This window comes from Barbus barbus (genome assembly GCF_936440315.1).
Source record: "Barbus barbus genome assembly, chromosome: 26".
Taxonomy (NCBI): domain Eukaryota; kingdom Metazoa; phylum Chordata; class Actinopteri; order Cypriniformes; family Cyprinidae; genus Barbus; species Barbus barbus.
Genome location: NC_136754.1, coordinates 21331761 through 21354124, shown reverse-complemented (window position 1 = coordinate 21354124; position 22364 = coordinate 21331761). Strand labels below are relative to the sequence as shown.

Genomic DNA, 22364 nt, shown 5'->3' with positions numbered 1-22364 from the left:
CCTTGCTGAATTAAAAACTAAATTATTAAAAGAACAACAATAGCAACAACTTCTGAATGGTAGTGTTTTATATATATATATATATATAATATTCTGGATGATGCTTAAAATTCTTCTAAGCCATTAAAGATGTGACAAACGATTGTTATTAAAGGATAGTTAATGTGGCATGTGAGTTGTGTTACTCTGAGCTCTAGGAGTGGTGCAATGTAATGTAAGTTGTGACAAAACCTGGTCTTGTTGGACCAGCTGTCTAAAAATAACTTTTTAAAGACGTCAGAAAACATCCTACACAGAGCAGTTAACACCTGCAGAATCCATTAATTATTTGAGTTGAAAGACTAGCTGACTTTTGATTAGGGTTACATATGGTTCATTTACACAAGCAGCTAAACTAAATTAATTAACCCCTAATTGCTATGTTTTGCATTTAACTTGTCTTTGAGAGATGCTATTTTTTTTGACCAAGTGTTTTTTCTTCTCTTGTTTACATCACTGGAGTTTACCTACCTTGCATCAGCCTAACATTTAAACCTTGCTTCATCACTTTTGCATAAGGAAGTGGTGGGTTACACAACTGATTTACTGGTATGTGGTATCTGGAAACCTGACCCAATAAGTGCCAGCCATGTGATCACAGCCACACTTTCTGAACACTTCCAAACATGTCTCTAGACACTTCCGTTCTCCAGCTGGGCTTGTGTAATGTGTTACGTTCTTGCCACGCATTGACTTTTAACCTACAGAGTAGTATCAGTTTGACAAACACAGCACAATTAAGTGCAACTTGATTTACGACAGCAAGTTTGACAATGACGCAAGCAAGCGTACAGTAAACTGAACCTGAGCAATTCATTTCAGTTGAAAAAGGAATCTGATGAATAGATGCAATGGTGACTAAAGCAGGACAAAAGAAAGGCTTGGATGGCTTTTGTTGGTCTGTAATAGGGAGTCACGAAGGCCACTGAGTCCAGCGTGACCCTGCTGATCTGAGAGGTGTATGGTGTTGTCAGGTCAGTTCTACTAGTCCACTCTGCTTTTCCAGAAACCTCTAACAGAGCAACCCGCATGACTACCATATTGTGTTCAAAAATACTTTTATTACAACACAAAATTCATTTTGCATTTGAATATAATAGTATAAAAAGTTTTTACATAAATACTTCTTTAAATTAATATAAATAATTTAAAGACCACAAAAGAACAACTAACTTGTGTAAAAAAACAAACAAACAGTTCTTACAGGATACTGTGAATGCATAGTTTTCATCTCAGTGGTTTAGAAGCAAGTCCCTTTAAAATAATTTATTTTCCAACATTAATGAGTACTAATAGCATACTATTAAAAATTATGGCAAAAACATACAAAGAATAGGGCAGCCTCTTTGAAAAATATCATCTCTGTATATCATATTGTGTTGCCTGAGAAATACTTCATCCTCTAATTAACTGAAGTGCTTTATGACACCCCCACCAATAAATCTCACAAGATACTCAGGTGCTCACTTCCGTTCACAATTAGCTTCCTGTGACGTCCTCAAATAGTCCCACAAACAAAGCCAAAAACTGCTGAATCATCTCAGATTGCAAAAGGGTGCTCCTCCTCCAGTTCATTCTGTAGGTTAGTCCCTAGTTCCACCAGTCTGGGCTATCAGTCCTTTTTGTGACCACCTTTTTAAGCTTTTATAATTTTTACTAGATATTTTTAGCCCCTTGTTTTTAGCTGTCCTCATCGTTCTGGAAGGTTAATAATGGGCACCCATTGATCCATACAGCGACTCTCTCTGCAGAAGCGGTTCACTTTTCCCAAAGCTGGGTTCTTCCATGTGGATGCATGTGGAACCTGTGAACATCAGAAGAAGAGATGGGATTACATTCTGTTTGTGTTTGCTACTGAGTGTCCTTCCAAGCATTAAGCATTGTCCTTTACAGTCGACCTTGTCTTTGGATGGCACCCATATGATTACAAATATTTTTTGTGAATTCTGAATACATCAACAATCAACAAATACATTATTTTTTTCATGTCCAGGGAAAAGAGGACCTATGGTCATTCTACGGGAGTAGGAATAAAAGTGAAGTCAAACTGCTGTAGAGAACCATGAATTGAAATGCCCGAAGGGATTTTGAGAGTATGCAAATCTTCCTAAATGTATCCTGTGGAGTATATAAAATCTTTTGAAAGAACAGAATGACGAACACTGAGACACCTGTTCATTTGATTCCAAAAATGAATGCAAATAGGAGCCTGGAACATTACATTAAGAAACTCCTATTTGCATAAGAATGAGCACAGAGCAGGATGTGCAGGAGGGTGTCATGTACTGGCAGTTTCATCTGGACATGTCTTGACAAGTTACTAAAAGAAGTATCTCACGTGCAGGGAATTGGCCTATTTTGGCATTTGCTTCCTATTTACATTCGAATGACAGGTGCAATTATTGTTGACACTTACAGTGACCAGAATGCAGTGCAGATCCATCTGCTCGCTGCCGTGCATGCCGGCGCCCCCGAGAATGTGCGCGAGGCGACGCGTGTTGTTCACGCGCAGGATGTTGATATCATTCTCGCAGCAGAAAGCCTGAATGAGAGTGAAGTGAATCTGAAGCGCCACATCCTTCACATCATCGTCGTCTGTGGCCAGGATGCACAGCACCACGTTATCAGGGTCCCTAGAAAGAAGAGTTGAGATTTAGTTAGTTTCACTGAACCTGCTGCAATGACACTGAAAGCCAGTAACACAGGGAGCCTCTAAACTTACACATTGAGTGACTTTGCAGCCTCGTAGACCCCAACTGTAATACGTCCCTGCGGTAACGCGGAGCGCAGGACCTCCTCCAGAGCTTTAATCACAGAATCCATCCTGTAGAAACACAATTTGAATAAACGATTAAGTAATAAAACCTTGATACAGTCCAGAACATTGAACGTTTTTGAATGGCTACAGCTCGTGCGTCGGATGAAAACTATTACAGTAATTTGAGGAATGCAAGTTATTCAATGCTACTTTATGTGCTTGGGTGAGTAATTTACCTGCGTTCCTCTTATGTAAGCAGATAAAATATAAAACTTTAAAGACTGCTTTAGACCGATATAAAGTTCGGCGGCTGTTTAATAAGTCACAGCGCGCGGAGAGCCTCGTGCAGCTGACACTTTACCGGTATATGTGTTTGCTAATGCCTTTATTTCACATGTTACACGTTACACAGAAATATAACCTCTTTACATTAGAAAAAACATTGTTCTTTTTAAATATAACTTGTTTTCGGGATTTGCACATAATTCACTTATTGGTAAAATGAGTATAATAATGTTATATGGGTTAATTGCCGAATAAATGCATATTGGCATATCTACCTTTCAATAGAGTAATCTCCACTAAGTTCTTCAAACGTCATGTTGCACCTAAAATCCAGCATGGACTTGAATAACTTTCCTTTGAAAACAGAGTAAATCCACCTTTGTTCTCGTAGGTCTTCTTTCTCTGACTGTCAGCGGGTTAATCTCAGTCAGAGAGAGGAGTTACATTATATTTAATTTCCCCGAGAGCTGTGAGGAGAGCAATATCTGCATAATAATCCTTATTGGACACATGCAAATCAAGATAAGTAAAAAATATTTTGATTGGCTGTCACTCTTTACTCACAAATGTGGGCTATTCTCATTCGTCCGTCTAAGTTGGCAGGACGTAGCCAGTCACGTTGGGTGACGTTGTTTGAACCTTGTTGGAAAACTTAGCAGTGGCATGTCAGGGCAAAGGGAAGAAGATATTCAACTACAATTATTATTTAATGTGAAATAATACATAAACACTTTCTCTTCACATCTTATAAAAAAGCATTTGAAACAGTTAAAAAAGCTGCACAAGCGAAATTACGTTAGGGGGTCATCAGTATGGACATTTCTGATGTTTTCTGTGGGTACAATGCAAACAGTTTTAAAAATGTGTGACTTAATAACATGTCGCAAACTGCTGTTTTCTGTGCTTAAATAAATCAAACAAAATCTAATAGGTAGAAAATGTAATTTATTGTCAGTTTTCGGTTGTAGCTGTATCCCTTCCAGCCACAAACCAAAGCCATTTGTTACAATTTCTGTCTGTTGTGATCTATAACCCAACAGTGACACCCTGAGGACAAATTAACACATTGCTCCATACTCACTTTAGTGCATCTAATTAAGGTGACACAGTCTTACCAAAGTCTCCTACCAAATCTTCTTACTTGAAAAGACAAACCTGATTTTTTGTTTGTTTATTTGTACAGAACAATCAAGTATATAAAACACTGTGGCAGAATAAAGGCCAAATAATAAAGTGAGTCAGCAGGCCACATGATTCCAGATCAGTAGGACATTTAATTCACAATAAATTCTATCAGCAATGTCTGAAATTTTATGAAAGTAACACAAGAACATTAGTAATGGGCCTATAACCCTATAAAAAAGGGAAGACCATAAAGAGACATCAGACAATTAATGTATCGCTATTTTCCATCTTATTAAGGCACAAATAAAAGTTTCATGACTTATTTTTAAACATGACTTTTATTTTTTATTTTAATTTGGTATCAAATTACATAAAATGTTATGCTGCCCCTTTTGGCGAATAAATTGAATTAAAACTATTTTAAAGCATTTATTCTCTCATAACATTTCATTCTCTCAAAACTTACAGTAATTCACTTTAAAAATGTTAATCAATAAGCATAATGTATAATTATGAATATATTAGCCTGATTTATCTTATTTGATAGGCAAAAGTTTAGATAGCAATTATTAATATGATCAAAACTTTGCTGATAAACCTGTTGTACACAATCCACTTAATGCCTTCTGATCTCTGATTGATTTCTGATAAAAAAAAAAATCAAGTTAAAGGGATAGTTCACCCAAAAATTAAAATTTGATGTTTATCTTCTTACCCCCAGGGCATCCAAGATGTAGCTGACTTTGTTTCTTCAGTAGAACACAAACGAAGATTTTTAACTCAAACTGTTGCAGTCTGTCAGTCATATAATGGCAGTCAATGGGACCCACGGCTTTGAGATAAAAAAACAAAAAAACATACACAAATCCAAAACCAAATTTAACCCTGCGCCTCATGACAATACATTGTCAATACATCTTAAGACACAAAACGATCGGTCTGTGCAAGAAACTGAACAGCATTTATATAATTTTTTACCTATGATCCACAGCAATGTCCAACTGTCCTGAGTGCGTTCATAACAGCCGATGCATGAGGTGTAAATAATGAGTGATGTATACGCGCATGCATGCGTCTACTACCCCAGAGCAGGGTGTAGCATAGCTTGTGAACGAGCTCAGTACAGTTGGACGTTGGGTGGATCAGAGGTAAAAAATTATATAAATACTATACCACTATATAGTACTATATAGTGATATACTGGTATGTCACTATAGTACATACTATATAAAGTGTTGACACAAACTTCTAGGAAATTGGTGATATCAAACTAAATTCAGTATAGCTAACTAAATGATTAATCAATAAATGATTAATTATACATTTTCATTTTAGAGTATTATTGAACTAATTTTCTAAAACAGCCAACAAAATCTAAAGTCTATAAAGTCTATATACATTTTTTTGATAAGGGCAACGTATCCTCTGATATACAAACATTTACAGACATAATGAAATTTTTTTTAAAAATAAATTCATACATAAACATTTAAACATAAATAAAAAACTAACACTAAACAACAACTTTATACATGAAAGTTTCCTCCAAATATTATACATACTGTATGTGAAATACATCAACTTTTATCTAAAGGTGAGTACATTTCCCACTACAGATGGCCATATTGTTTTAAATTCTGCCTGTAAGGTAAACAAAGAAAATATGAACAAAGTCACCAGATCTAAATATTCACAACAAACGCCCCTTTAAACATGAGACCAAGAAATGAGACACTTTCACTGCATCTGCCCACAGCCTCTCAATTGTTTGTATCCCCCTGCTTTTTAGGTTTAAATAAAATATCATTCTAACTTTGAAGTAAAAAAAATGAAGAGGTATCATATCGTACCTCTTCATTTTTCTTTTTGTAGCAATGTCATCAGAAGCCAATTTCACAGAATAGTGTGGTTACATGTTTTAAATAATTACGCTGAACAAAATTATAAACGCAACACTTTTGTTTTTGCCCACATTTTTCATGAGCTGAACTCAAAGATCTCAGACTTTTTTCTATGTACACAAAAGGTCTATTTCTCTCAAATATTGTTCACAAATCTGTCTAAATCTGTGTTAGTGAGCACTTCTCCTTTGCCGAGATAATCCATCCACCTCACAGGTGTAGCATATCAAGATGCTGATTAGACAGCATGATTATTGCACAGGTGTGCCTTAGGCTGGCCACAATAAAAGGCCACTCTAAAATGTGCAGTTTTATCACACAGCACAATGCCACAGATGTTGCAAGTTTTGAGGGAGCGTACAATTGGCATGCTGACTGCAGGAAGGTCCACCAGAGCTGTTGCCCGTGAATTGAATGTTCATTTCTCTACCATAAGCCGTCTCCAAAGGCGTTTCAGAGAATTTGGCAGTATATCCAACCGGCCTCAAAAGCGCAGACCACGTGTAACCACACCAGCCCAGGACCTCCACATCCAGCATCTTCACCATCAAGTTTGCAATCGGATTGCATAACCAAAGAATTTCTGGACAAACTGTCAGAAACTGTCTTAGGGAAGCTCATCTGCATGCTTGTCGTCCTCATCAGGGTCTCGACTGCAGTTCGTCATTGTAACCGACTTGAGTGGGCAAATGCTCACTTCGATGGCATCTGGCACTTTGGAGAGGTGTTCTCTTCACGGATGAATCCCAGTTTTCACTGTACAGGGCAGATGGCAGACAGCGTGTATGGCGTCGTGTGGGTGAGTGGTTTGCTGATGTCAGCGTTGTGGATCGAGTGGCCCATGGTGGCAGTGGGGTTATGGTATGGGCAGGTGTATGTTATGGACAACGAACACAGGTGCATTTTATTGATGGCATTTTGAATGCACAGAGATACTGTGACGAGATCCTGAGGCCCATTGTTGTGCCATTCATCCACGACCATCACCTCATGTTGCAGCATGATAATGCACGGCCCCATGTTTCAAGGAACTGTACACAATTCCTGGAAGCTGAAAACATCCCAGTTCTTGCACGGCCAACTGAGCATGTTTGGGATGCTCTGGATCGGCGTATACGACAGCGTGTTCCAGTTCCTGCCAATATCCAGCAACTTTGCACAACCATTGAAGAGGAGTGGACAACCTGACCAGCTCTATGCGAAGGAGATGTGTTGCACTGCGTGAGGAAAATGGTGGTCACACCAGATATTGACTGGTTTTCGGACCCCCCCCGGACCCCCCGGACCCCAATACAGTAAAACTGCACATTTTAGAGTGGCCTTTTATTGTGGCCAGCCTAAGGCACACCTGTGCAATAATCATGCTGTCTAATCAGCATCTTGATATGCTACACCTGTGAGGTGGATGGATTATCTCGGCAAAGGAGAAGTGCTCACTAACACAGATTTAGACAGATTTGTGAACAATATTTGAGAGAAATAGTCTTAGATCTTTGAGTTCAGCTCATGAAAAATGGGGACAAAAACAAAAGTGTTGCGTTTATAATTTGGATAAAAGCGTCTGCTAAATGACTAAATAAATAAATAAATAAAATAATTTTGTTCAGTGTAATTATCTATAAACTGCCTCTATGGGCTAATTAAGTAACCAGAATTGAAGTTAAGTTGTGTGCTTGTATTCTTTCAATAAAGCAATTTTAGTGAACGGCTGAGAATTTCTGGTTGATTTGCAATTGAACAGCAGATGGCGTCAAAACTTTACCAAATGAATAGATAGCCTAACACTGGAGCATTGTCAGAGCATGCTGGAATGGAGAATCGCGACCGATGAAGGACTTTTTGTCAGGCAACCTGAATGAATTTAATTCAGTTTGCCCAACATGATTAATAAACATTGATGTGAGATCAGACGTGACATAACATGAATTGAGCAGCCTAATATATAAAAAAAAAGAAAAAAAAAGAAAAGAAGAGAAAGCACCAAATTGAACAAATACCTAGCCTATAATTAGCTAATAATTAATATAACTAATATAACTAATAATTAATAAAGTAATAATTAATCATTTGTGCACTTTACCAGGCATGATTGTGTATCAAGATCGTATGTTTGTATTTTACAAATAATGTCTTCTGTGAAGGGTTTTCAAAATTTATTTTAATAGGCTACTTAACACGCAACGTAATACTTAACACAGCTATGAACCTTATCTAGAAATGCATTATTATATTTACATGCTATTATTTACTCTAATAACAATCACATTTCAGAAAATGAATCAAATGTATTTGTAGCATTGCTGACATTATTTGTAATAATTTGACTTAGTCATTCGATGTCACATAATTATACACACTAATTTGTAGGTCTTGTTGCTAGTTTTGACTGCAGTCAGATTAGAGTTTAGATTTGTTTTAGTCATCCAGATGTTAAAGCACCTTGAAATGTGAATCATCTCACAAACAACTGTATTTTTTAAAAATGTTTCTGTGAATAATCCGTTTTCTTTCTTCATCAAAGTATTTTAGGCTGAACTTTTATTACTGTAATTAAAAATCCATGTTAAAAATGACAAAATAAAAGAGTAGTTACATTTGAAATTACCTCTTTGATAAAAGGAAGTAATATTTCTGTATTGCTTTTCAGTTTTCATTTTCATTATTAATTCATCACAATTGTATTACCACATTTATTCAGACATATTGGTTACAAAAGCTTATAAAAGAATATAGTGAACAGACTGTGTCAGATCAAGTTTAAATTTACTCAAGCTTTCATAATAATGTGTTTTACATTGTGTTGTCATCATGATAAATAGGGAGATAGCTGGATCTCTAGTGAAGGTGGTGATGTATCCTTCTCAAACAGATTGAATGTACAGAAGGTGGCAGACAACACTGATACCCCGCTGATAGAAACAGCAAAAACAACAAGCCAACTGCATGATACAGTGTGAGGCTGATAAATGTGGCCACTGAATAATGCCATCTAACATATGTCTTTGTAATGGACTGATTGCTCAACTAATTCAGCAGCTCACCCAGCGCCACACTCTTTAATATAGAGACAGTCATATTTCCTCTAAGATTAGTATAGACACTGGCTGACACACCGCTCTGCTCAAGGTATTTGGCCAGCATAATTCATTCATAATGCCACAATGCACCCCATCTATCATTTTATTTCCTTTCCCCTGCCAGTTGTGTCCCTCTTCAATTCACATCTAGGCTCCTGGCTCTTTATTGAGGGGGGGTGTGCTGGGCCAAAAGTGCACGTGTGTGTGTGTGTGTGGGCAAGTGTGCTTGTTTTGGTAGCAGTGGTAGAGTTGTTGGACAAGGTTGGGAGGTCAGCACTGTTTTGCCTGCTGATGTATTAGCTGCATATGCAAGCGATAAATTACCAAGCGAAGGGAGTCAATTATCCATCCCTTGAAGAAACAGGGGCTTGGTGCTCCAGTGGCCTTAGGGTCCTTTTTCCAATTGAGAGAACGATGCCTGACAGTGTAGAAAAAGTGGAACTCGTGGAGAAGAGGAGGAGCGGGATGAAGATTAAACTGGGAAATGATGTATGTCATTATCCCCACTTTGCATTTTTTTAAACGTTCATTACAAAGCGACTTGTGAAAATGGGAGAGTTGTGATTGGCACGTGCGAGATGTGCAACAATCACTCGAGAAATGGCATCCATTTGCCTCTTATAGGGTCTGTGTTCTCCTCAAACTGCTTAACACATCAGAAGCTGTCCCCAGTTTGACTACTGCACCTATTAGGTCAATCAGCATATCAGAACACGTGGGCTCAAATCCCATGCCACTGCGCTTTGTCATTTTATCCACCACCATTGATTTCTAAGAGCTTTTTTTCCTTTTCTTTTCTGAAAAAAAGGAGGGTGGGGGATGTCCCGTAACTGTGTGACACTACTTTGAGCGCCTGCCAGAGGAAGTGGCCCCAGAGCTGACTGACATGGGTGACACTTAGGGAAATGAGGTCATTAGCTGGAATTACAGAGGGTTTTGATAGCTCAGTAATGGGTTTTAATGATAGAATTTAACATACAGCGCCACTAGGGACAGAGAGCAAAAACAGGCAGACAGGTCATTTAATAAAGAGAGGGAGAGAGACCTCACTCTGTGAAGCGTGCCTGAGAATGGGGACTGTGTGTGTGTGTGTGTTGAGGTAAGAGTCTAAAAATAAAATATGCTTTTCCACCGAGCTCTGAATCAGAAAACTCTGAGAAACAGGAGTTTCTGAAAAAGGCAACTGGCCTATTTCATTCATCCATCTTTTTCCATGTTCCAAAACTTCAACACAAATCTCTTAAGGTAATGAAAAAGAGAAAAATTTGCAAGTGTGGTTATAATTTCCATTATTTTTGTAGGATCATGTGGGCATGCGTTTTCACCATATGGATATGTGAAGTATTGTTAGAGTGTTAGACCATTGATGAAGTTCTCTTGTTCCTTAAAACAAAAGTCTTCTTTACATATAATTTGCATAAAAATATACTCGTTTTGCGATGCTTATGAGCTCACAAAGTGATGTCACATTTAAATGCCAAACCATCTATTAAAACACAATGCATTTTGAGTCTTATCAACATTTTTAGGAAAAAGGATGCTAATTGACATTAGAAAGATAACCTAAAGCTTTCCCCCACTAACCGTTAGCTTTTAAGGTTAATTTTACTGACCCCAAACTTCGGAACGGTAGTGTAGATTGTTACAAAATATGTCAATTTTGAATAAATGCTGTTCATTTGAACTTTTTATTATTTAAAAATTAAGCAGCTGTTTCCACATTGATAATAAATCAGCATATTAGAATAATTTCTGAAGGATCATGTAAGTAATTTTATTTGTCACATACATAATCATACAGAGTATAACCAGCAGTGAAATGTAGGTAATGCATGTGACACTAAAGACTATAATAATGGCTGATGAAAATTCTGACTTGTCACAAGTTATATTTTAAATTGTAATAATATTAATAATATGTATTTTTGATCAAATAAATGGAACCTCGATGAGACTTCAAGAGACTTCTTTAAAAAACATTAAAAATCATACTGATTCCAAACTTTTGAATGGTTTTGTGTGTATATATTTTATACAATACAGATTGTGTCAGTTAAAATCAGTTCAAATCGTGTAGTTATTGAAGCAGCTATAAGCAGTTATTTTATTTTTAAAATCTTTTTATTGGTATTTAACAAGAAAATACACAATGATACATTCAGTAAAGAATAACAAAAATTAGAAATTGTCTCAATTTAAACCCATCCAGAACCCTCCCACCCCTCAAAACAATTATTTGTAATATAAAAACCAAGAGAAAAAAGAAAAAGCAACTAAATAATATAATAAATAAGCAGATAAAATAAATAAATATATAAAAATAAATGAACTTCCTCTCTCAAGAATCAATCTTCCCTCTTTCCAATAGAAGTGAATTACTGTGTATTAGTGCTAGTATCAGGAGAACAAAGCATTTGATATGGTCTAAAAAAGATACCAGGTCTTATGAAAAGATTTGAGGGATCCTGAAAGTGAGAATCTTAACAGCAAAATATACAGCAAAAGATTTCTCGGCTCCACATGTCATGCAATAGGGGATGATGTGTTTCCATTTGAGAAGAATGGTTAATTTAGCTAAAACTGTAGTGAAGCGATAACCTGGCAAGATGAGAGAGTCAAGTCAGGTCTCGAGGAAACATAAACTTGGGTTGGGGCCCAAGTTTATGTTAAGAGCATTATTAAGTGTATCAAAAACATTGGACCAAAAGTCTGTCAGCCAAGAGCAACTCCAGAACATATAGAGATGGTAGGCAGGACACTGACAAGAATCACTCCTATCTGGAAAAAGATTTGCTAGTTTGGCATTGGTTAAATAAGCTCTGTGGAGCACCTTACACTGCAATAGGCCATGTTACAGCTATAAGCATTTCTAAAAAAGGCAGCAATATCATACAGTCAGGTCCATAAATATTGGGACATCGACACAATTCTAACATTTTTGGCTCTATACACCACCACAATGGATTTCAAATGAGATGAACAAGATGTGCTTTAACTGCAGACTGTCAGCTTTAATTTGAGGGTATTTACATCCAAATCAGGTGAACGGTGTAGGAATTACAACAGTTTGCATATGTGCCTCCCACTTGTTAAGGGACCAAAAGTAATGGGACAGAATAATAATCATAAATCAAACTTTCACTTTTTAATACTTGGTTGCAAATCCTTTGCAGTCAATTACAGCCTGAAGTCTGGAACGCATAGACATCACCAGACGCTGGGTTTCATCCCTGGTGATGCTCTGCCAGGCCTCTACTGCAACCATCTTCAGTTCCTGCTTGTTCTTGGGGCATTTTCCCTTCAGTTTTGTCTTCAGCAAGTGAAATGCATGCTCAATCGGATTCCGGTCAGGTGATTGCATAACAGTCTACTTCTTTCCCTTCAAAAACTCTTTGGCTGCTTTTGCAGTATGCTTTGGCTCATTGTCCATCTGCACTGTGAAGCGCCGTCCAGTGAGTTCTGAAGCATTTGGCTGAATATGAGCAGATAATATTGCCCGAAACACTTCAGAATTCATCCTGCTGCTTTTGTCAGCAGTCACATCATCAATAAATACAAGAGAACCAGTTCCACTGGCAGCCATACATGCCCACGCCATGACACTACCACCAGCATGCTTCACTGATGAGGTGGTATGCTTAGGATCATGAGCAGTTCCTTTCCTTCTCCATACTCTTCTCTTCCCATCACTCTGGTACAAGTTGATCTTGGACTTATCTGTCCATAGGATGTTGTTCCAGAACTGTGAAGGCTTTTTAGATGTCGTTTGGCAAACTCTAATCTGGCCTTCCTGTTTTTGAGGCTCACCAATGGTTTACATCTTGTGGTGAACCCTCTGTATTCACTCTGGTGAAGTCTTCTCTTGATTGTTGACTTTGACACACATACACCTACCTCCTGGAGAGTGTTCTTGATCTGGCCAACTGTTGTGAAGGGTGTTTTCTTCACCAGGGAAAGAATTCTTCGGTCATCCACCACAGTTGTTTTCTGTGGTCTTCCGGGTCTTTTGGTGTTGCTGAGCTCACCGGTGCGTTCCTTCTTTTTAAGAATGTTCCAAACAGTTGTTTTGGCCACGCCTAATGTTTTTGCTATCTCTCTGATGGGTTTGTTTGGTTTTTTCAGCCTAATGATGGCTTGCTTCACTGATAGTGACAGCTCTTTGGATCTCATCTTGACAGTTGACAGCAACAGATTCCAAATGCAAATAGCACACTTGAAATGAACTCTGGACCTTTTATCTGCTCATTGTAATTGGGATAATGAGGGAATAACACACACCTGGCCATGGAACAGCTGAGAAGCCAATTGTCCCATTACTTTTGGTCCCTTAACAAGTGGGAGGCACATATGCAAACTGTTGTAATTCCTACACCGTTCACCTGATTTGGATGTAAATACCCTCAAATTAAAGCTGACAGTCTGCAGTTAAAGCACATCTTGTTCGTTTCATTTGAAATCCATTGTGGTGGTGTATAGAGCCAAAAATGTTAGAATTGTGTCGATGTCCCAATATTTATGGACCTGACTGTATTTAGCCCAAGTCTGTTCAATGTTGAATCAGTTCAGTTCAGTACCAGTGTCAGTGTTGCAAGATGCAATTCAGCTGAAAAGCAGCTCTACAGAAAACAATAGTGTCATTTAGCTCAATTCAGTTGAAGTTTTGTTCTCATATGATGTGTCAGTCGATGCGGTCATATGGCTAAATTACTGGAAGTTAGTTGTCTTTCAGACTCCAAATAAGCAAGCCAGATATGTGGCCATTAGCTACTTTAAGTACTACAAAGCATCTCATGCACATGGACTTCACCAGATTTGACACTTCAGTTTTTGCTGTGAGATATTACTTCACTTTTTCACCAAGGCACTTGGTTACACGTGGTTTGCCACTGCAGCTGTTCTTCCTGTCAACCTGTAGCACTGTCTTAGGCGACTTAAATTATGGATATTGCAGTTTATTGTTCTTATTATTGCCACACCTGCAGTCCTCATGGCAAGGGAATGTTCACACAAGTGTGCAGGGTCAGTATAAAGTTTTTTTTAGTGTTGTGAGATATAAAACTTGACCATAATTGCTTAATGCCTGTAAAACTAAATGTCTTAGACTGTTTAATGTATTTGTGTCAACAGTCTACAATCACACACTGGCATTATATCAAGAGTTTGAGTGTCATTTCTGCAAACATAACTGTTTACATAGTTAAAACAACATAATAACAGATCACAAATAATGCAAACATGATGATTTTGTACAGTTTTCCTGAATCTTCTATTGGTCTGTTATGCAATTTGTTGAGCCAATGTTGTGGTGTCAGAGCAATCTTTTCAGTGCCACAATGTTTACACAGTTTTCAGGGGAAACAGCTGAATGGCTTATGGATATTAAGCTGAGATAGGAAAAAGCATTTTAATAACAACAACAACAACAAATACACAAATCGGCTTAACACCAGCTTTTTAACTACACCTTATTAATTTTTCAAAAAAAGAATGTTCACAGTTGATCTTCAGTTTATGACATCTAACAGTATGACTTGTCATAATCCCATTAAAAGTTAAAAGACAAGAGGAACTGAAGGTCCCTTTTTTGACACGAAACCCAATTACAGGTTTGTATACACCAGAAGAGACATAATTTTCCTCATCCACGGTTTGTCTGATTCTCAGCACGGCAGTAAGCTTAGAGACAGCTGGACTCAGAACAGATCCAGTCACTAAGCTGTGGAGAACAGTGGCTGTAATGGTTTGTTGAGCTGCTGAGGCCTGTAGCAGCCATATTTCAGAGAGTATCGATCAGACTCTGCCTATTGCCCCCAGCCCTCCCTCCCCTCTGTCCTTGATCCTGTAAAGTAATAACTGAACTCATGTCAGGGAGGTAATTATCATTGATCTGCTGGAAAAGGTGACAAATTTTGCTGTCGCAACAGTGCGTGATTCATGCTTGAGCGTTGGACTAACGGTGAGGGTTCCACGACTAAATAGCCTCCTCCAGCTAATATAAGCAATGTAACCTTTATCTAGCTGAGGAACGAGAGAGCTGATATTCTGATTGGACCCTCAGCTAAAGACAGCAGTAAACATTTCTTTCTCGAGCTGTCTATGTTAGCTCGGGGAACGATTAGCATCAAATCACCTTTATGGCTCCTGAGAAAATTTTCTCCCTTGCTGAACATCGATCGATCTGGGTTTTCTGGCTTCCTCAACACTGAAACTGGAGTTGAGAGCTTGTAGATTATTGCAGGATGGCTCCTACGACAGTTCACAACAGAATAAGTTTGTATCATTGACAGAACAAAAACAAAAATAATTGGCAGCCTCTCTTTAACAAAGTCTGCTATAGAGTTCTCATCCTACTTAGCTTGTGGTCCCCACTGGCAAGAATGGAGCGGAACGCAGCCGGCATGTCAGGTCATAACAAATGAGTTGGACAGGGCAAGGGGCTGGAAGATTGCCACATTCATCATGAGACAAATGGATGGCATCAGGGGCTTGTAACGCTTACTGCCAGGACTGAGGGTGGAGAGGCTGGAAAGACAAACTAAGCTTCAGATTTATTTTAATGTCCTCTTGATTACATGATATACTGGACATGGGCTGCAAAGATGAAAGTTTCTGCAAGATTTCATTTTCTAGAATTAAAATTCTGTAAATTTTCAACTAAAATTTAATAAGAGGTCATTGTTAGTTTTGAATATGTCTTGAATGCACAGTTTGTTATTAGCAACTCCCTCATTCAAAGATATATTGAAAAAATATACATTAGACCCTAATACCTTTCATTGTATGAACAGTAAAACGTATATCCTTTTTAACCTCCACAGAAGAAAGCAAGTCTGGAAAGATATGGAATGACATGATTCTGTTAAATTAACACCAGTTTATATGTAACCACAAGAAGCATATTTTTAATGTAATGTGTTATTTTAGTATGACTGAGATTGTTATTTGGAATTATTTAATTTTTTTATATTTTCCATTTTCATTTTAAGCTAAATATTTAGTCATTTAATAATTTTAATTATTTATTATGTCTAATATAGTTTTAGTTTACATTTATAAAAAAATATATGAAATTATATTAAGTGAAACGTTTTTACAAATACTTCATTATAAAAATTTGCCTTAATGCCAGACATTCACACGGCCCATGTCACAAATTTGCTTATTATTTGACCTAGAAATTAGTGCAGATCTTTAGAATTGTGCAAAATTTGGTCACTGTCAAAGCATCTTTAACAATTCAATACCGCACAGACTTAAGCTCACACACACACACACACACTTAGTGACTTTCCTGTACTTTCTTGTTTCACCCCTCCCTTCCCTGTTCGCTCTCTCTCTCTCTTTCTCTCTCTCTCTGTCACTAAGTTTTGATAGATGACTGATTGCCGAGCTGTGCAGGAAGATTTATTAGTGTTTATCCAGTGCTCGGTGGTCACCTGCGGCTTAGAGACCTGGGCCCTGTGCACCATGAACAGGGAGGGTGTGTGTGCATGTGTCACTGCGCTTATATGTACAAATCTGCAGTACATGATTATTTGTGTGTGTGTTTGTGCATGTAAACTTGTGGCATGTATTAGTAACACAGGCTCTGTACTTCATTTTCCTAGCTATTTGGGTGTCTCAGCATGCTAAACCCAACACTGGCTAATGGAAAAACAAACTTGTGGAAAACTTAATAGAGGTGACTTGTCATGCTAAACCCTGCTCATACAGTCAGCCACAAATCTCGCCCATATCCCCCATGACCTGTGATTGTGGGTTAAGTAGGGTGAGGTTTGGTCATGTACTGTAATTGTTAAGTTGATTATTAGTTTGACACTGTTCTGTACCACTCCTTGGCATCACATGTGCTAGAAGAAGCTATGGGGGATTCAAAGTCAAAGACGAAATATTAATTCTTATATACACATTCAAAATGCTCTCTGTGAACCATGAGTTGGTCAGTTATGGGTCCTTAAGCAAAGTTAAATATTTAGACTGCATGTCAGATGTGTTTCCCTGCTTTTGGTCAAAAGATAATCAGTTGGTTTATATCTGTGTGTGTGTGTGTGTAATTGTACTGATTTATTATTATCTATCTGTCTATTATGCTGTAATAGAGAAATGCATGATGGCGAACATCATTTATGAAATATTGTGAAATATTATTTTCCTTATTATAAAAAGTAACTAATTATGCTAAATCATGAAAAAAAACTGTAAACAGTTTTTGTTACAATTGCAATACTATTTTTCTCACCATAAGATGTTTATTTTTTTTTTAGCATAAGTGTCGGAATCGCTACAGGAATCACACTCGCAGTACAGACAGAATATCATAAGCTCCAGTACAGAGTGAATCCACCACTGATACGAGGCTACACCTAAATTACTACAATACTAACAGATGTACGAGTACAGCTGTATTTAGTTATGTATTCAATTTATTTTCCTTTACTAGCAATAATTTGAACTTTTTAAAACCTAAATCTTGAGATGAGATGAGAATAAATTTGTCACAATATAACTCCAGGTATATGTTCTGATTCTGATTCTGATTCTGATGTTCACACATACTGCTTTTGGCTATATTTGTCAGTCATATTATATTAAATAAATAAATATAAAAGTAACGTTACTTTTTGAAAAAATTAAGTTTGTTACTGGTAAAAAGTGATCTGATTATGTTGCTCCCAGCACTGTATTGATTATATATGATTCACATTTCTCCGATTCAAACAACGTGTCACATAGCAACTGACATATAGATCTTGTCTGGTATGGGTACATCAAACAAGAACAAATGAAGTTATGGAAGTGTTTAAAATCGGATGCATGTCTCAGACAGCGATATTACCTCTCTGTCATCTGAGATAGCAATGTCCATCAGTCATAGTGTATGTGATGTATCTACATGAATGTGTGTGTGTGCGTCTGCTCCTCTGCACATTCTGTATTGTAAAACAGCGGCCCAAAGCAGCTACGTACACGGTCTTCCTGTAACCTTTTCAGTGTATTGCGGTTATGCTTGACGAGTGAGTGAGACGGAGAGGAGAAGAGGGAAGGCGAGGGTGAGAAAGACAGGCAATCATTTCTCTCTTTGAGGGCAGTGGAGTGGGGAGGTGTGCAGATGAAACCCCATTTTCCTCTGATTAAGTCCTCTGAAAATATTCCATTTGTCAGCGTCCTGACAGCTGCCCCCCTCACAGTCAGCCGAGTGTGTCTGTTGACTATGTATCGTTGTGATTTACATCGGTCACTGACAACATCATCTACTCACTAATGTCCTCCACTTCTGTCTGCTCCCTTCATGCCAAACCACCTCTACCCGTTCTTCCCTCTCTCTCTCTCTCTGAGCACTCAACAGCCTATTTTAGCTTGATCTGCCCTCATTGCAAGGTTGGCTGCTGTGATTTCCTCAAAAAAGAGAAAAGAATAAAGGGCCTGTCTCTGTCATAGTCACTCTCAATGTCATCAATTTCAATTTCCAATCTCCTCTCCTTTTTTTCTCGCTCCCACCTTAGCCAGCCTTTCCTGCCCCCCTTTCTCTCAGGGAATATTTCTCGTTCTGTTTTTTTTTTTCCCTCGCTTTCTCTGCCCCACGGCCCTCACCTCCGTTCTCCTCTCTATACCTATTACCCATTACCTAGGCCCGTGCTTTCTTAGGCTTTGCGAAATAGAATGCAATTTCTCCTCGCGCGCCTTGTGATGAGAGCCAAATGAAAGATCATTAATATTTTGTTTAAGAAAAAAAAAACAAAAACAGAATTGCCTCTTGTATTTGAACGTTGTTGTTTTTTCCTCTCCTGCTTTCCTCATCATTACGCTCTCTTACACCTTGTGCATTTGTTTTACACTGTCGTCTATTGATCGACCCTGCCTGTGCCCCCTCCCACACCGAAATAAACAACAAAAACTCTGCCTGCTCGGACGTGTAAAGGGTTTTAAGATTGAAATGAAGCCGGCAGCAGAGATGGGGGCACAAAACGGAGTGTCGAACATTAGCAGCCCCAGACAAACCGAACTATGTTTTTGGTTTGTCATTTATAAGAGGTTGTGACAGGTGGAGGAGGTGTTTATCTAGCATGATGTTTTGAGTAATAGATTTTTTACATGCAATGTCCACTGCACAGTCCTGAATATGTCTGATAAATTTTCTTTCCAGTTTCAAGACTAGAGGAAATAAAAATCGGACACCTGAAACTATAAATATTATTAACAAATGCATGTTTGAGAGAGAATGTGAGAGAAAAAAAGCAGACGTAAAGAGAGAACAGTTGTGAAATTTAATTTTGAAAACAATCAGTATTCATTAGCCCACGGGGCATCCATTCACTCCTCCTTACATCCCACACGTTCTCTCTTTCTCTCTCTCATTCCCTCGCTAACAAAACGTTTCTCCACTCAGCATGGCACCAGTCGTACTCACTGCTCACCCAGCCATTTCCTGCTTCCTCGCTGCCTCGCTCTCTAACCAAACTTTACCCACTGCCTGCCTCCCCTCAGCCCTCATTAGCATTCCATTAGCATTTCATTTGCATGGCCTTTTTTAGAACTTCCCTCGTCTGCTTTATTTTTTTTTGTTCACGTTTGAGGAGAGTGTCAGAAAGGAAAGTCCTGTGTAACGGCACCACTGAAGTAAAGCTGTAATGACTGCTGCTGAAAGGAGCCATATGCACAACTCTCATAATGAGGGTCTGATGAAAATGAACAAATCAAAGAATTATGCTAACTTAGAAAGCATATGGTCTCTCAAACTTGTAATATACTACTGTTCAAAAGTTTGGAGTCTCTTGTGCTCGCCAAGGCTGCAAATAATGTAAAATATTGTTACAATTTAAAATAACTTTAAGTTAAACATTAAATGTATTTTAAAATGTAATTTATTCCTATGATGGCAAAGCTAAATTTTCAGCAGTCAATACTCCAGTCTTCAGTGTCATATGATCCTTCAGAAATTATTCTAATCTGCTGATCTGGTGTTTAAATCGATGTTGAAAACAGTTTTTCGTCTTAATATTTTTGTGGAAACCATGATACATTTTTTTAGGATTCTTTGATAAAAAGACGTTCAATAGAACAGCATTTAATTGAAACAGAAATAGAAAATTTACAAAAAATATAGGCACCTTCAATTTAATGCATGCATTCAAAAAAAATAAAAAAATAAATCTTACTGTCCCCAAACTTTTGAACATTACTGTATGTTCTATCAATATTTCAATAAAAAGAAAGATAAATATACTTAAGATAGCACTTGATTTTGTCACTTTTAAAATAATATTCCCTGATTTCTACAGAATTTTGTCTATGATGCCTTATTTTCTGTGACTAAACTTGCTTATGAGTGATTTTCGTCTCTCATTCTCTCTCCTTCACACATGCTCTCAAAGAGGGTAATTAGCAGGCTGTCAAGGAAGGAGGTAGGGTCACACAGGCAATTAAGAGTGTGACAGCTTTGTGGGGCGTGTGGTGCAGTGTAAGGCCTCTGCTGTCAGACTGAGGGCTTTGCTTTCGCCAATGTGTGAACAACCACCACACCTCGACTGAAGGAACATCTCTGATTGATTAAGAATCTCTCTCATTTACAGCCTTCATTTACTACCACAAAAGTAGTATTGACAAGACCAACAATATAATTCCTCTCAGAGATTTTAAAGAGACATTTGTGCATGATTAAATTTTAAAGTTAGATTAAACATCTGTGGATGATTAACAATAAACAGATCGATTGACGCAGTGAGGGATTCTGACTCTTTGTCTCGCTGCATTGTAAGCACGGTTACATGCTGTGCGGTAATGCCGTTGTAATTTGCCAGTCATTGGCTGCCATCTCAAATACACTTATTTCAAGCTCACAACACCATCAAAGTCCCAGCGAGGAGCCGATCTGCCACCGAACATTTCATAACGACAGAATTACTGCCAATGAATCATCAGAAAATGACGCTGGAAATTTGCCCCCCTATAGAATGAACCTGATGCGTCAATCACAATTAATTCACTAAAAAGTGACGCAAAATTGGATTTTAAGAGATTTTGAGCAGTTTTTAATTCTGATCCACCCAAGGAACCTCTCTGTCTGATGCAAAGATCCCTATAATCCATCAATAACTCAACTCACTGGAGGGTGGGAGATAAGTTGACATTGACTGCATATGCAGTTTAAGAGTGTCCCCTAAAACTCCATTAAAAAAGCGATGCTTTAGTAGGTACACATTCGGCATGGTTCAGGGGGGAACACTTTTTCAATCTCTTCCCTATCATTTTTGAATATCATTAGTCAAGAGCATTCCATTTTCCATGCTTGCCAGCTCAAGCCCCAGAGAGATATGGCAGAGAAAGAGACGGAGCTGGAGAGAAAGAGAAATAGGAAGGGGGGAAGCGAACACGAGCGCGCGAGAGAGGGAGATATCCAAAAGTCTGGTGATTTATGGCAGTGTGTCTGAGGGCCGGTTCTGCGGCGACATTAGTAGCTGATGAGAAGAACATGTTGGGGGATATTAGCAGTCAGTTATCATTTCCAATCACACACACAAACACACTCCCCTCAACCTCCAGCGCCCCCATAAGCACGCGTGACAGGCTGCGAGCCGACGCTCTCTCTCGATGACTGGACTCGATCACCTGTGACAGTTTTGATTTGATGTCACTTCTCCCCCCCACACGCCGTTTGTCTGAGCGGTTAAAAGGTAATTGTGCGACATTAGCATGGAGAGGGGGCTCTCGCTTTGTCTCCGAATGCGGTGCAAGTTGGGACGGGGGGTGTGTGTGCGTATGCGGCAGTTATAAATGGCCTCCATTTCCCAAACCGCTCCGTTCTCCATTGTGGAACGCGTCGCCGCGGGGCAGATAGGGGGTGTGTGGGTAACTGGAGCTGAGAGAAGGGCTCTCTCTCTGGGGACACGTGGTGACAACACAGGTAGTCTGGTATCAGTCAGAAATATGAACATCTTCTCATCATTATCTGTTGGTATGTGAGTGACTTTATGTCTGTGTATGTATGCGTGCTGTCTTGTTTTGTCATAAGTGTGCTCTGCTTTGTAATGCGTGCTACACAATCAAGTTCATACTGCAGCTGAAGAGTCATTCCAAGTGGTGTTAACAACATCATGCACTCTCTGCAAACATAAAAACAAAACAAAAAGCAACAACAATAGATTCTCAATAGATGCCTCCGATTAGATGCCTACGCAAGTC

At 38.4% G+C, this 22364-nt stretch overlaps 1 protein-coding gene across 1 annotated transcript; it reads right to left on the bottom strand.

Annotated features, from left to right (window-relative positions):
• Positions 1–1082: 1082 nt before the first annotated feature.
• Positions 1083–3507, bottom strand: LOC306845585 (growth arrest and DNA damage-inducible protein GADD45 alpha-like). Its single transcript, XM_079378466.1, has 4 exons — positions 3358–3507; positions 2762–2863; positions 2456–2672; positions 1083–1843 (listed from the first exon to the last, which is right to left on the bottom strand). The coding sequence occupies exons 1-4, from the start codon at positions 3417–3419 to the stop codon at positions 1730–1732; spliced, it is 495 nt and encodes a 164-aa protein (XP_079234592.1). The 5' UTR covers positions 3420–3507; the 3' UTR covers positions 1083–1729.
• Positions 3508–22364: the final 18857 nt, after the last annotated feature.

Coding starts and splice junctions, on each gene's coding strand:
- LOC306845585 (XM_079378466.1), bottom strand. CDS start 3,419: ATGCTGGATTTTAGGTGCAACATGACGTTTGAAGAACTTAGTGGAGAT. Junction 2,864..3,357: donor GGAGATTACTCTATTGAAAG/GTAGATATGCCA, acceptor GTGTTTCTACAG/GATGGATTCTGTGATTAAAG. Junction 2,673..2,761: donor GCTGCAAAGTCACTCAATGT/GTAAGTTTAGAG, acceptor TCTTCTTTCTAG/GGACCCTGATAACGTGGTGC.